The following is a 15,871-nucleotide window of genomic DNA, read 5'->3' on the forward strand; positions in this document are numbered from 1 at the left end:
CTGTAGTAGGTTTTTTTTTTTTTGTATATTTAACTTTATTTCTTTTTATTCTACAGAAGATTGATTCAAATAATAAAATGTCTCGCAAAATTGCCAAGGAACCAAAAAAAGTAAATATCTCTAGTTCTCTGGAGTCTGAAGATATTAGTTTGGAAACAACCATTCATACAGATGATGTCTCATCATCAGAGGAGCGAGAAGGTAAAGTCAAAATCACCAGGCAGTTAATCGAAAGAAAAGAGATACTTCATAATATTCAGTTACTGAAAATCGAGCTATCCCAGAAAAACATGATGATCGACAACTTGAAAATGGATTATCTTACAAAGGTAAGGTCAGATGCAAACTGTTATTCTCTTGAAACTGAAAAGGAAAGATAAGTTGGTGTATAGGCCGGGTGCGGCTGCACATGCCTTTAATCCCAGCCCTTGGAAGCAGAGGCAGGCCCATTGCTCTGAATTCTAGGCCATCCTGATTTACATGGGGAGGTCTAGGATAGCCAGACTATGTGATTTTTCTGTCTCAAAAACGAAAAAACAAAACAAACAAACAAACAAAAATATATATATATTTGGAATTTAAATGCCACACTTCATACTCCTTGTCCAATGTTGCCTTTCTGCAGTTTGCGTATTGAAATGGGGTGTTTTAAGTGTATGAGTGAGTTACCTTTGAAGGCTCAAGTTTTAGAGTGTGACATTAGTGGAATATGTATTTTCTTAAGAATGAAAATGTAGCCAAGTTTTCTGGGACTGACTGGTCTGATAGGAAGAGTGAAGATCATAACTGTATTGCTGAATCTCAATTGTCCTTTCTTTAGAAGTCGGATTTCCTTGTTAACCTTCCTACACAGTTACTCTGTCTGAGAGGTACTGTGTCATAGAAGTCAATTTTAGGTGACCATTGTCTTTAGCAAGTGCGTTATCCTTTAGTGGCGGTGAACTAGTTGTCTTTTTGCCTTGTGTGGTACTTAGTCCCAGGGTAGTTCATGGAATGCCTGGTAGAGGTGAAACGAGCCCTAAGAAATAGTGACTGGCCTCCAGACACATCTCTGCAGTGTTACTTCTTCTGTTCCTAAGACAGTTACTTGTTTCTGACAGTGAACTTTCCCTCTTCACTCTCCATCTCAGCTCTTCCGGCAAAAGCCCGTGTCCAGCAGTTTGTTTACGTTGTTATACTTCTTCTTGTTAACTTGGTCTTTTATTTTAGCTCTATGCTACTTAATATGATATGCATATTAAGATACTCAGCGTTTCTCTACTAGAAGATAATGTATTTCTTTGGGGCCAATGAGATAACTTCATGGGTAAAAATGCTTAACCGTCCAAGCCTGGGGACCTGAGCTCCATCCCTGGGATGTAGAGTGAAAGAGAGCTGACTCATGGCACGCACACACACGCACAGACACGCGCACACACACACACACACGCACACACACTCACACTCACATACACACACGTACACACACACACGCACGCACGCACACACACACACACACACACACACACACACGCACGCACGCACACTCCACGACTTAGTAGGAAGAAGGAGAGGGCGAGAGAGATAGCTAGGCAGTTCACAGAGCTTGCTGCTCTTCCCATTACAACACTGGCTCAGATTTCAGAACCCGCAATTTCAGAGGATTCAGTACTGTTTTCTGGCCACCGAGGGCACCAGACTGAAACATACATATGTGCAAGCAAAACATTCAGACTCATAAAAGTTAAATAAATCATAAAGTATTGGTTTAAAATTTGATTATTTACTTATTTGTGAGCCGCTTGGGATCAAACCCAGGGCTTTCAGCCTGCTAGATACATGCTCTGCCCATGAGGAAAATACATGAGAAAGAAGGAACAATTTCTTAATGGGGCCCCTTCAAGACCTCAAGGTTTTAATGCAGTAAAGAAATAGCACTTCACATTAATGACTGAGCCAGTAGTACACATTAGGCTATAGCTGTTATTCTTGCCTTGCTCTCTCTGAGATGCTGAAACAAAAACCTTAGGAATGGGAATTTGTTTTCACTGTGTGGCAGCCAATATATCCAGGAGTGGGCGCTGGTCATGAGTTCTGTCCATTCAGGGTCTTCTGCCTCTTGCTGAGTCCTCACCTGGCAGAAGGGCGGCTATTTTTCTCCATCAGTCTGTTTCATTAGGGCAGTCACTCCTGTCCTAGGCACACTGCCTGTGCAACCTAAGCATTCCCCAGACGGCCTCCCCTCAACTCCTATCACATTGGTGACTGGTTACCATATAGGGAAGTAGATATGGACCAAATTATACATGTACACACACCCACAAACACATGCAGACTTACTTACTGGTTTTGTTCATTTTATCTCTCTCGCTCTACATTTATTTTGTGTTCTGAGAGCACACATGCTGTAGAGCACATGTAGAGGACTCTTGTAGGACTTGCTCTCCCCTTATTTTTCAATTTAGTTTTTGAAAATTTCAAATCTGACTTCAGTACGTGCATCCTTCCCCCTCCTCTGCCCTCTGTCCAGCTTCGGTGTATTCCCTGGCCCCCTGCACCTGCACCCACACCCCCAAATTCAAGGCTTCTTACTTGGCAAGAAGTTCTAAAATGTAATAGTAATACTTGATCAGGAGGTAACCAACAGCCAACCAACTGGATTCCAGCCCACTTAGTAGAAGGACTTTCACACCTGGTACTATAAGCATAGCCACCTAACCCTTGGCTGGCGAGGCCATGGACCTAGAGGAGGACCTATTGCCACCATGTCCCTAACCACTACAATTCCTAGCTGCATTACAACTTATCCTTGTACCCACAGATGAATAAATGTAGCTTTCACCCCTTGTCAAACAGGCTTTGTTTTGCAGCAGATCACAATGGAGAAAACAACTGACCATGGGGAGTCCGGCTCAACTGATACATCTGTGATGAAACCCCTGTATACCTAAGGCCTAGGGAACATCTTGGAAGAGGAGGGTGGAAATATTTTAAGCCCAGATCTGCTGGTTCTTTCCTTTCACTGTGTGGCCTTCAGGGATCTAACTCAGGTCATCTAGATTGGCAGGAAGCAGTTACCACCAAGCCATCTCACCAGCCCATGTTTGTCAGTGTCTTTTAATAGACTGTAGGGACCCTGAGTGCAAGGACAGACTTGTATTATGTTACTGCTGGATTCCAGTACTGTGAATAGTGTCTCACGTACAGTGCTTAACTGTTTAACCTCATTCTGTCCACTTAGGTGAGCATTACAGACTTTGACAAGAATAGTTCCACTGAGTAGTATGGGACAGATGTATATGGAAGCTTTAATCTGAAAGATAGAAGGGAAATGGTTTATAGCCTAGGAGTAATGTGATCAAGGCAGTGATGTTTGTTGTTTTGTGTGTCGGAGGCTGGGTGTATTTGTTTAGTGGTAAAGGTGATCCAGGAGAGAGGGGTCTTGATGTAAGAGGAATGCTGTTAGACTCATCTGCTTGTTAATGTGGAGACAGGAACTGTCAGGGTTAAAACAAAGGGGAAAGGAATTAGACTCGCACAGGACCAAGTGCATAGGGGTAAACAGAAAGCACAGGCTATTAGGGAACTGGAGAATTTATATGGACTGAGCCATGTGCTGGTTTCAGTTAGTCACAAAGCAACTTGACAAAAATCTCTGGGAGGGTACTCTGCTACAATGAGAATTTTTTACAGAGACAGTGACTTGAAAGTGGTATACTCTTGTTACACATTTTAAAGGCAAGATAAAGGAAGTTGTGGAAGTTTGTGAAATATCAGGAAAGGAAGTTGGTGTGATAGTGCAGACGGGCATGTCAAGAGAGCCCATTTATCTTGTTAATTCAGAGACCATGAGGTTAGTGGATTGAGCACTTAATTGTTTTGTTCTGAATGTTTGTGTTTTCACCTCCATGGCAGTTACTGGAGGATGCACAGTGCTCAGGTTAGCTCGTGACTTACAGTGTGAGCAGAGAGTTTACATGAAGTTCCCATCTCAGTGAGCTCTGTGTGTAAGCTAGGGCGAGAGTCATCATCGTACTCGTAGCCTGGCAGAACATCCATATGACGGTAGCTTAACCCAGAACCTTATAGACCCCTATTCTGGTTCTCTTGAGTGGTTTGTGTTGTTGTTGTTGTTGTTGTTGTTGTTGTTGTTGTTGTTGTTGTTGTTGTGCTCACTGAAAGCTGAACTTAGAACTGACTAGATTCTCTCTGTGCAGATTGAGGAGCTAGAGGAAAAACTTAATGACGCCCTTCACCAGAAGCAGCTGCTAACTTTGCGATTAGACAATCAGTTGACTATTCAACAGAAAGATGCCAAGTAAGACATGCTTTTCACAAAAACCTAACATCTATTTATCAACTAATTTTAATCTTGCTTATGCATTTTGCATTTATTTATAGACTATAATAGAGGAAATTTAAATTAGATATGCTTATCTTCACAGCTAGACCACCAATGGGCAGGTTGCTTTATAACGCTGTACAAAGCACACAGTTAAGATTCAGGATTCATTCCACAGATACTGGCCTGGATAGGCAACCTATAGATTACAAAAGGAGTCTCTAAGTTGACCACAACTTGGTGTGTAGATAAACTTTTCTTCATCCACTCTAGAAACCATCCTGGATTATCCCGGCTATTGGATTTCACTGCTGTTTTTATATACGTAGATATTACAGTGATCAAGAGTTCAAGGTCAGCCTTGGCTACTTGATGAGCTGGAGGCCAACTCTGGCTAGGTGAGGTGTTATCTCAAAGGAGCAGGCAAGAAACAAAATATCGTTGTTTACTTTCAAATGTACCTATGCCAGGTATACTTATGGAATTTATTTGTTTGTTTTTCTGAGACAGGGTTTCTTTATGTAGCCCTGACTATTCAGGAACTAGCTCTATAGACCAGGCTGGCCTAGAACTCGCAGAGATAGGCTTCTCTCTGCCTCCCAAATGCTGGAATTAAAGGCATGCACCACCACTACCCACCATACTCACGTAACTTAACGTGACATAAACAATGATATTTTAGTAGAAAAATATGCATTGTTTCTAGAATAAATTCACAGGAAACACTCAATAAAAGTGAATAACCTTTTATTCCCAGCACTTGGGATGCAAAGACATGCAGATCTCTGTAAGCTAAGTCTGGTCTGTAAAGTGAGTTTCAGCCATTCAGAGCTATTGAGCAAGACTTGTTGGGAAATCAGATAAATAAGTCAATAAAAAAAAAAAATCAGTAGTGCCTGGTGGTGGTGGCGCACGCCTTTAATCCCAGCACTTGGGAGGCAGAGGCAGGTGGATTTCTGAGTTCGAGGCCAGCCTGGTCTACAAAGTGAGTTCCAGGACAGCCAGGGCTACACAGAGAAACCCTGTCTCGAAAAACAAACAAACAAACAAACAAACAAAATCCGTAGAGGCACAATAGGTTTAAAGACTAAGCAAGAACACATCCACAAACAGTTTCTTCTCAGATTTTTGTTGGTGCTGTTTAAGGTCTCTTCTCTAGACTGGGGAAGTGGCTCAGAGGTAAAATGCTTGCCAGAGAACCCGAGTTTGAATGCTGAGTGAAAGCTGAGAGTGGTGGTATTTTTCTAAAAACCCAGCACAGTGAGGGTGAAGGCAAGCAGATCCCAGCAGCTCACTGGCCAGCAATTCTAGGCAAAAGAGCGCTGTTTGGGTTCAGCGCTTGCTCCTGTTTTTAGAAAGCAAGGGGAAGAAACAGCTGAGAAGGACATTCTAGAGTCAGCTTCTAGTCTCCATACCACCAGGATGGCTCAGACTTACCTTATGAGGGAGGCTCAGTGTTACTGTATTAGAGATGCAGTATCAGGATGAAAGAGAAATGGAAATTAGTAACTAGGCCCCAAAGCTGACACAGAAAGCTTTAAAACTTTAGCACAGTAGTTATCAATGTTCCGAATGCTCTGACATTTGATATAGTTCCTCTTATTGTGGTGACTCCCAATCAAAACATTATTTTCCGTTGCTACTTTATAACTGTAATTTTGCTGCTGTTTTGAATTGTAATGTAAAATCTGTATTTTCCAATGGTCTTAGGTGATCCCTGTGAAAGGGTCATTCAAGGCCCCAAAAGTGTCCTGACCCCACAGGCTGAGAACCATTGTGTCAGCAGATTAAATGTATAATTTTGTGATTTGAATTTTTTAAGTTATTACTTAAGAATGTTGATTCTCTAATAATTTGGGTTTTTATATTTACTAATCTGTATGGATTTGCTACTTCATATTTAATTAGATCCATAAGTCAGCATTGTGGTAGCCGAGAATACTATATGGAACTCTGAAAGAAGTCTCAGTGATTTTAATGCTTGCCATAAATTCTCTTAATGTAGAAAATATCAAGAACTAATGAAACAAGAAATGGAAACCATTTTATTGCGACAGAAGCAACTGGAAGAAACAAACCATCAGCTGAGAGAAAAGGCTGGAGATGTTCGCCGAAATCTGCGAGACTTTGAGCTGACAGAAGAGCAGTATGTGAAGCTAAAATCTTTTCCTGAAGATCAACTCTCTATTCCTGAATATGTATCTGTAAGTGTCGTGCATCATCTGGACAAAACTCCAAAGCTCAGGGTAGTAGCACATACTGTAATCTCTGTCCTCAGGACATGGAGATAGGATCTACAGAGTGGGTTAGAAGCCATCCCTGTGTCAGAAACAAACACAGTAAAAAGAAACCCAAAACGGCTACATCTAATCAGACTGAAGTTGGCTTGGCATTTTTATAGAGGCATTCGTTGTGTATTTGTTTTTTCTGTTTGTGTTTTAAGTTGGCATATGAAGTAATTCCTTACCTTTTGTGCATTGTGACATGTGTTGCTCATCCTCCTCTTTGTGCCCACCCCTGCCTCCTGACCTCCTGACCTCCTGACCTCCTTCCAGCTGGTGCCTCCCTCCCATAAGTGGTCCCTCTTCTGCTTCCTAATCAGTCACCCTCTCTAGTTCCCACTCCACCTAAGAATTCTTCCCTCTCACACCCCCTGCCTAGGTTTGGAGTTACATACATTTAATTGTAAATTAAGTTTCACCTAGGAGAGAAAAGGTATTTGTCTGGCTGAATAAAGGCAGGAGGTGGGAAAGGAGATGCATGTAGGATAAGTACACTTAAATAAAAGAAAGGAGAAAGTGGAGGACTTCTATGGGCAAAAACAAGAAAGAGGTTAGAATAGAAAAAAACTTTTCAGGCTGGAGAGATGGCTCAGCAGTTAAGAGCACTGACTGCTCTTCCGAAGGCCCTGAGTTCAAATCCCAGCAACCACATGGTGACTCACAACCATCTGACACCTCTTCTGGTGTGTCTGAAGACAGCTACAGTGTACTTACATATAACAATAAATAAATCTTTAAAGAAAAAAGATCTCAATTATGAAGAAGTTAAAAAAACTAGATAAGCATAAGGGGCTAGAAATAGGAAGATACAAGTATTTTAGCAATGTGTAGTCAGTGGAGCATGACAATAAAAGGAGATATAGAGACAACATGGGGGAACCCTTAAGGGGAAAAAGGGAAATATATATATTTCCCTTTTTACATATATATATATATCCTAATGTAAAAATAGATATTTATTTGTAGAATTCAAAAATAATTTCTAATGCTGGAAAACACAAAAACAAACCAACAACCAACCTGAAAGGTGCACCAAAAAGGGGAGGGGGAATCACAATATACAAAAGATTAAACAAAAAAACCGACGCCCTGCAGTGGTGTCCTTTACTCCCAGCACTCAGGAGGCAGAGGCGGGCAGATTTCTGAGTTTAAGGCCAGCCTGGTCTAAAGATTGAGTTTTAGGACAGCTGGGGCTACACGAGAACTCCTGTCTCAAAGAAACCAGAAACAAACAAAACCCACAACAACAAAAACCAAGCAAAAAGGGTGACATGTCAGAGCAGCTGCCTGGAGGGCCCTCAGCGGTCAGAGACAGCCAGTTCCATCTGTGGAGACACAGTCACTTGCTCGTGTGGACTCTGGGCGTTCCTGTGGTTAATGCTGTGTAGGACACTATAGAGAACACATGACAGGATTCCCCTTCCTTCCTTTCCTGGGTAGAGTTTCCTTTTATGCTGTAGCCAGGCCGTAGGCCTCTCCTGCCCGTGCTTTGCACTTTCTAGGAGGCAGTTTCTTGCAGTCTCCCTAGACACAGCCCATCCTGCCCTCTGGTGTGGCTCAGGTTCTGGTTGGAGATGTCTCCCAAGGGTGTTAGGAATTTGGCCACAGCCGGTCTGTGCAGGTAGAGAACCTGCCTTTGTACTTGCCTGACGTGCAGAGTTTGATCCTGTTGGAGGCATACAGCTATGGGTATCAGCTTCACTACTGGACCTTCAGCATTCCTGGGCTCTAATGGTGAATGGGGCATCAGTGGCTTCGGCAGTTGAGTGATGTATGCAGCGACATAGGGGCCAGAGCTGTTAACTTTAGGATTCTTTTTAGTTGAGATAGGTTGTGGCCACTGAGGGCAAGACTGTGTTTCTCTGTCCACTTCTCTGCCTGAGCGGAGCCCCCAGCTGCCTATCCTCCCCTCTGACCGGTTTCCACTCACCTTGCTCTCCACTACTGCCTGCCCTCTTGGGCTTTTCCCCATCCTGCTATTGCGGCAGTCTAAACTGAGCCTCACTGGCCAGGGTTTTTTTTGTTTTGTTTTGTTTTGTTTTTTTCTAGACAGGGTTTCTCTATGTAGCCCTGGCTGTCCTGGAACTCACTCTGTAGACCAGGCTGGTCTCGAACTCAGAAATCTGCCTGCTTCTGCCTCCCGAGTGCTGGGATTAAAGGTGTGTGCCTGTACGCCACCAAGGCCCCTAGGGTCTTCAGTTTGTTACAGTGGGTCCTGTCTCAAGATGACTGTTACTTCCCACCCACTAAGTCATATAAAAAGTCAACAGTGAGATCTCCCTCCACTGCGAAGCCACTGCTGGAGGGATGCGTGGCCACTAAAACCCTTAATATCACTTGAGGTTCTTGAGGGATTTGGGCTTATCCTGAGGGTAGGACTGCTGGCATTAATTTGGGGTACCATTTGGAAGTCACTTTTGGTCACTCACCCTCTCCTACTAGAGAACTGTTAGTGTAAAGCTATATTTAGCTTATATATGTTATATATGTGTGCTGGTGTATGTGCACATGGGTGTGAATGCAGTAGAGGCCACAGGACAGCCTTCAATGTTACTCAGGCATAACCTTGCTGTTTACTTATTCATTCATTCATTTTTGGGACAGTCTCAATGACCCGGAGCTTGCCATTTAACTAGGATAGTGAAGCCCAGGGATTTGCCTGCCATACCTTCCCAGCACTGGGATAATAACCACGTGCCACCACATCTGGCTTCGTTCTATAGGGTTTGGATATTTTTATTTTTGATCTTTTCGAGACAGGGTTTCTCTGTGTAGTCCTGGCTGTCCTGGAACTCTGTAGACCAGGCTGGCCTTGAACCCAAAAATCTGCCTGCCTCTGCCTCCCAAGAGTTGGGATTAAAGGCGTGAGCCACCATTGCCTGGCTTTTACTTTCTTTCTTTCTTTTTTTTTTTTTTTTCAGCTCACTTCTTAGTAGTCCGTGCGCTGTCTTTTTCTCTGCATTGTTGAAGTATTCTTTTATTTCCTTTGTGGATTTCCAAGCCCCTTCTCTCTCTGGGGTAGCCTTGTTTGTCTTACTCTGACTCTCCTCTGGATCATCCAGGAACAAGTTTAGACTTACCTTACCTAAAGAGTATTGCTTTTGAAACACCCAATTGATAATAGTTTTTGACCCTCATAAAAATGGAAAGTATATTTAAATCCAAAATTCTATTGACTCCATAGTTTGCAAAATGAGTTATTTTATAGTGGTGTATAACATTCTGTAAAGGGAAACTCTGAAGAAAAAAAAAAAGATCCACCAGGTGTGGTGGCACACGCCTTTAATCCCAGCAGAGGCAGGCATATTTCTGAGTTCGAGGCCAGCCTGGTCTACAAAGTGAGTTCCAGGACAGCCAGGGCTACACAGAGAAACCTGACTCGAAAAACTTTAAAAAAAAAAAAGGGGGGGGGGGCTCTGAGGATGAGCCAGATTAGGATTGTCTGGAATTAATTAGGGCTAGTGGGTGAGAGTGGGATGTTTATGGTTAGCAAGGGGTACCAATGGGGGAGAATCTTGGTATACATTAGTTCAGAATCTAGTTTTCTCAAACAAACTTGTACTTAGGCTTAATCTTTGGTTTGAGTCTCAAGTCAGCAATCCCTTCTAGCCTACAGAGCGTTTGTTTTTATGGGCATATCCATTAACACTTGTAGTATTGGAAATTAAACGTTAAGGAAACAGATTAAGCACAAACAAGGCTGGGTGTGCTGGTATTCTAACCGTGCTTGTCCCAGCTACTGAACAGACTGAGGCAGGAGGATCTCTTGAACCCAAACATTCAAGGAGGCAGCTTCAGCAATGAAGCAAGACCTCCACTAAAAACAAATAAAATACACAATTAGATACAACATCTATTTGCTTTAAAAGTCCCAGTGTCGTCATAAATTGTATAGAGAATGAGAGAATGAGAATTAAATTGAACAAGATAATACTTAATATTACTATGCAAATACGTTTTATTTGAGAATTCCCTTAAAGAATTAAGAACAGCGAACGGGGCAAGAGCCAGAAATGCCCAAAGCCCGCACTGACAGCTCTTGCTTTTTTATGTTATGATTTTACCCTGAGAGCTTTTCTGTTGTCCTCATTTATAAAAGCAATAATCTCTCTCTGCTGTAGAGATTAACTGAGTTTGTAAAGCATATGTTAACTGTCTGGCACAGTGCTCTGCCCCTGAGGTTTTGTAAATGCGGAATACCACCTACTGTCTTGCTGGAATGGTAATTGTTCTTGGTTCTCAGTGGACCAAGGTTTCTGGATCAGTGACTTGAAAGAAAATCATATGGGAGCTTTTTGTCCAGGTTTTTATTTAAATGGGTCAGTTAGAGCTTCTCTGCCCAATATCTACTGTCTAAAAGAATTCTTGTAAGTGCCGTCACTGACGCTTCATTCACAGTAGATATAAAGACTATACAGCTTTGCCTTCTGGTTTCTTCGTATTCTTTTACTCTTTTGTGTGAAATATTATTCCAAGTAATTGACTGCTACAGATTTCACTGCCTTAAGGGCCAACTCTATACTTGCTTCTTACTAGACTGGGTATCTCTGCAATGCATTCATGTATTTAGGACCTTTGGGTTATGTGCCTCCGTGATAAGTAATCCCTAATTGCTTGCTCTCGCCTTATGGATGGCATCTTGGTTCTGAGAACCTTGTAGGGTGGGATACCTGGGTTATAACAGGAAAAGGAAGAGTGAGGAGAAAGGCCTGGATTGAGTGGAAGCAGTTTCTCCCATCATTGGGATTCATTCTCAGGACCCCTGACATCTTCAGGGGCAGCCACATGGGGGATGTTGCCAAGATCCTGTAGTTAGAGCAAAGAATAAAATTTATCTCTTAAAGTGATGTTTAGGTTGACAGAGCATTATATAAGCCAGATAAAAATCCCTGCCCTCATAGCACTTACTTTGGTGTAGACCCTAACAAGCAGCAACTTAAAAATGGAGTGTGTGGGATGGACTTAGTCCAGGTGCTTCGGGGAAGATGAGTGGGGATGAAGGATACGGAGCGCAGTTACGTTTGCAGGATAGTTTGTTATTTACATTCAATTAGATTCATTACTGTTAGATCTGTGGGGAATGCATTCCAAGGCTGCTAGTGGGTAGTGCTGAGTGTTTGGCAGTATATTCTGTTTCCTGTATATGTATATCTATGGTGAAGATTATATAAGACATTGCAAAAAGGCGACCAAAAACAATTATAGTAGTATACCTTAATAAAATTATTTGAAAGATTTCCAAAAATTTCCAGTTAATATTTTTACCACAGTTGAATCAGAGAAAGTAAGTGGCAGACAGTGAACCCGTCCAGGACGGCCTGCTGCATGCAAGCAGCAATGCTTAATTCTCATTTCCATGCAGGATTGCTCAGTCGACTTTTTTTTTTTTTAAAGATTCGCTTCTATGAGCTCGTGAACCCATTAAGAAAGGAAGTCTGTGAGCTACAGGTGAAGAAGAGTGAACTCTCTGAAGAACTGAGTACAAGTAAAGGCCAACTGAAGCAGCTGACGGAGGTCTGTAATGTGTCTATTACTCTTGCAAAGACATTGCAGCTTTTCCATAGCAGCTTCTTAACGTCTGTGCAGGGGACATGAAAGTGGCAGAAAATGAGACCAGGGGTGCTGACTGCTCAGTGCTTAGTGAGTCAGAAGGAAGAGGCTATCTTCATCTTTAAAATTAGCATGATAAATATGGTTTAACCTCTAATCCATAGTATAGCATTTGTTATTGTATTGTTTCAGAACCAAATGCTTTTGAGATCACAGAACGAACCATATCTGAATGTTCTTGTGTAATAAATGTGCACACAAGTGTTTATAATTTCTCTAGCTTTCATATGTAAGGGCTCTCTTATGGGTGTAGGACGAAGAGAATGTAGTTGACTTTTCTTATTAGAGTCCTAAGTTGTCAGGACAGTCCTCATTATTGCTGATGTATAAGTATAACAGCACCTCATGTGTTTTTAGAAGAATCCTAATCATATAAGGCTCTCATGCTTACAACTTTTCATTTACAGAAGGCTACACTGGTCATTAGTTTGATTATAATGTTGGCCAAATATCCTAGAATACCATCATGTACTTATAGTTGACTAAATAGGAAATAGTGGTGTGTTGGTGTATTTTCCTCTCTAACAGCTTTTTTAAAAAATGGGATAGCTGTTTCCTCCAAAGAGTTCTTCAGACTAGAATGAAAACAAGTTTACAAGTAGAGTCTACAGCAGTTGTTTCTTTTTATTTATCTATTTTATGTATATGAATACACTGTGGCTGTACAGATGGTTGTGAGCCAATCATGTGGTTGCTGGGAATTGAACTCAGGACCTCCTGCTCGCTCTGGCTGTCTTCAGACACACCAGAAGAGGGTGTCAGATCTCATAACGGATGGCTTTTTACTTTTCTTGAAAGGTTTTCTTCAGCTTAAAGTAGTCTGTATTCCTATGCACCATACAATAGGAGGAGAAGTGTTTTATTTTGTCGTTAACGACATGAAAGTGCATCGGTGGAATCAGGGCCTCACTGAGGCTACTGTCAGGAGAGGGAGGTGCTGCTCTGTTCCACAGGAAACTACATCGCTCTGGTAAATCGTGGGGCAGGGTGTACTGTTAGCAGCTGCAATTAGAATAAACTTACTACGCTCTTAATAAGGTATGGCCCACGTCATTCATGTTACATTATTCGAATGGTCTCTTCGTGCAACAGTTTAGTAAATCAGGCTCCACACACTTAATGTTGGGTGTTTAAAGGGAATGGTGTGGATCACATTAATCTCTACAATTTAAAACCTTGATAAAATGTGAACTTTGAGAAGTGCAGTGACTACCCGTGGCCTAAGAATCTTAAGATATGTCACTGGCAACCATGAAACTTAAATTCATGTGTAACCTCATCATTCATTAATGGAGTAACGAGTGTCGAGCTGACTTTTTAGAGGGCTGTTCAATCGCCTGCTGGAATCTGGAGACCCCGGGAACTGTGGGCTAATGAGCCAAGCCTTGCATGAGCGTCTATAAGGAGTGAGAGTTGGAGTCGGTGACTAGTAGGCAAGTGTATGCCTCTTGGGAGTGCCACCAGCTTTTCAATGTGCATGTGGTATTTCACGTAAGTGGTAACCACTTACCTATGTGTATAAAAATACAGGTATTTCAACATATAAATTTTCAAAAGGCAATCATGACATTCCAAATTTTTGTACTAAAATTTAACACCTTTTAAAAATTATAGTAAGGATACATTTCACATTGACCAAGCATGCTATTTTGAAGTGTTCAGTAATACCTCTAGAATTTTTCTGTCCTGAAACACTGAAGCTCCAAACCCCTTAGACACTAATCTACCTTCCCTCTCCCTGCCTGTAAGAAGCACTTTTCTTCTTTGTCCCTATGGTTTTGACTATTCTAGATACTTTATATGAACGGAATCATGCAGGGTTAACATGTCTTTCTCTTAGTGTAAATAGTGAGATTCATCCCTGTTTTAATGCAGTGTCCTTCTTTTTGAACATTCTCAATATACACCACACTTCTTCTCCATCTACAGCGAGCATCTGGGTGGGTTAAATGTCCTGGCAATATCTGACAGACTTAAGAATTGTTAACTTGGTTTCTGAGAGAATTGCTTTGCTCCTCAGCAGTTGAAGGATAAGAACCAAAATATAAGACAGAAAAGGATCACAATGAAAATATAAACATTCTCTACAGAATGTTTAGTCTAATGTTATGTAATATTAAATACTTTAATTTATTACATTGCTAAAGAAGAATAAATCATGATTTCAAGGTTGCTTTGTCTAGGTTTGTCTGAGTGTGCAGAACCCAACTAGTGAGGCAGTTGAGGAGCAATTTTAGATTTTAATGTAAGTTGTCAGTTTATATATCTGAGTTAGTATGTGCAGAATTTACCACCAGCCGTAGAGATTATAGAGTCACTCTTATTACAGAAATTTTAAAGCATGCATACTATTAGCTGACTTCCAATGCTACAGTGAACACTTGACATAATCAAATTACAAATAGAAATGCTTTGTTTTGGGCCCACAGTTTTTGGGGGTTTCATTCCATGGTTGGTTGGCCTGGATTAAGACTACCTACTATGGTTGGGAGTGCATAGCAGGGTGAAAGAGCTCAGTTCATAGAGAGAGGGGGGGAAGAGAACCAGATCTCACAATCCCCTATGAGAGTGTGAGGATCCTCCCATGAGAGAGACCCTTAAAGGGTTCCCACTACCTCCCTGAGAGCCAAGCCAGAACAATGTATGTACCTCCTAACACATTCACAGTAACTTAAAAAAATGGTATTTACAGTAATTACCAGCATAAGAAGGACATAATTTCTACCATTAACACTGAGGTCTGTCTTATACACATCTGTCCTCCAATTGTATCTTCTGAGAACATTCTAGGCTCTCTTCTTAGAGTATTAGCAGTTTCTTCATCCTCTGCTAAAGACTGTTCTATTGTGTTTTCTCTCCAATGGTCATCTGACATGCTTACATTTTAGAGACTTATAAATAAGGCCGCTACAGTATCTGCACATGGATTTGTATGTGCATACATTCTTTTTTCTTTTAGGGAAATCCTTTTTTTTTTCCTTAAGATTTATTTGTTTGTTTATTTAATGTATGTGAGTACGCTGTAGCTGTTCAGATGGTTGTGAGCCGTCATGTGGTTGTTGCGAATTGAATTTTTAGGACCTCTGCTCACTCCAGTCAACTCTGCTCGCTCAGTCCCAGCTCTCTCCGGCCCAAAGATTTATTAATTATTATAAATAAGTACACTGTAGCTGTCTTCAGATGCACCAGAAGAGGGCATCAGATCTCATTATGGGTGGTTGTGAGCCACCATGTGGTTGCTGGGATTTGAACTCAGGACCTTTGGAAGAGCAGTCAGTCAGTACTCTTACCTGCTGAGCCATCTCACCAGCCCAGGGAAATCCTTAAGCATGTTTTGGTTTGCTCTTTTTTTTTTTAATGTATTTTCCTTTCATTGTTCATTAAATCTTTTATTTTTAGGCTATTTATTATAAGTATGTCATGACTTATGCCTTTGAGGTAGTTTAATAATTGCTTAAAATCATGGCACTAATTTCAATGTCATCTCAGCGTGTCTCTATTGATTGTCTTTCCTTTTAAGCATATCACATGATGCTATTTTTTTCAATTAACTTTGTTTTTTAATACATCAAGGAGTACAGTTAGGTACTATCATGGTGAGCAAGCTGTGTGTTAAGTTCCCTCTGGAAAGTACTGATTTTTTTTTTAGGAAATTAGA

At 41.4% G+C, this 15,871-nt stretch overlaps 1 protein-coding gene across 8 annotated transcripts in view; it reads left to right on the forward strand.

Moving 5' to 3' along the window:
• Pibf1 (progesterone immunomodulatory binding factor 1) overlaps positions 1-15,871 on the forward strand; it is a 155,476-nt gene that overhangs the window by 1,549 nt on the left and 138,056 nt on the right. For 6 of the 8 annotated variants that reach the window (XR_001781130.2, XR_003950865.1, XR_383193.4 and 3 more), the window contains exons 2-5: positions 57-329; positions 4,197-4,297; positions 6,327-6,525; positions 11,998-12,117. Coding sequence is in view for 5 of the 8 variants with exons in the window: in NM_029320.3 (NP_083596.2) it covers positions 78-329; positions 4,197-4,297; positions 6,327-6,525; positions 11,998-12,117 (672 nt within the window). In the remaining 3 variants the exon portion in view is untranslated. The remainder of the gene's footprint in view (positions 1-56; positions 330-4,196; positions 4,298-6,326; positions 6,526-11,997; positions 12,118-15,871) is intronic. The other 2 variants (XM_006519251.4, XM_030247885.1) reach the window with 2 other exon arrangements.

The sequence above is a fragment of the Mus musculus genome, chromosome 14 (genome assembly GCF_000001635.26).
Source record: "Mus musculus strain C57BL/6J chromosome 14, GRCm38.p6 C57BL/6J".
Taxonomy (NCBI): Eukaryota; Metazoa; Chordata; class Mammalia; order Rodentia; family Muridae; genus Mus; species Mus musculus.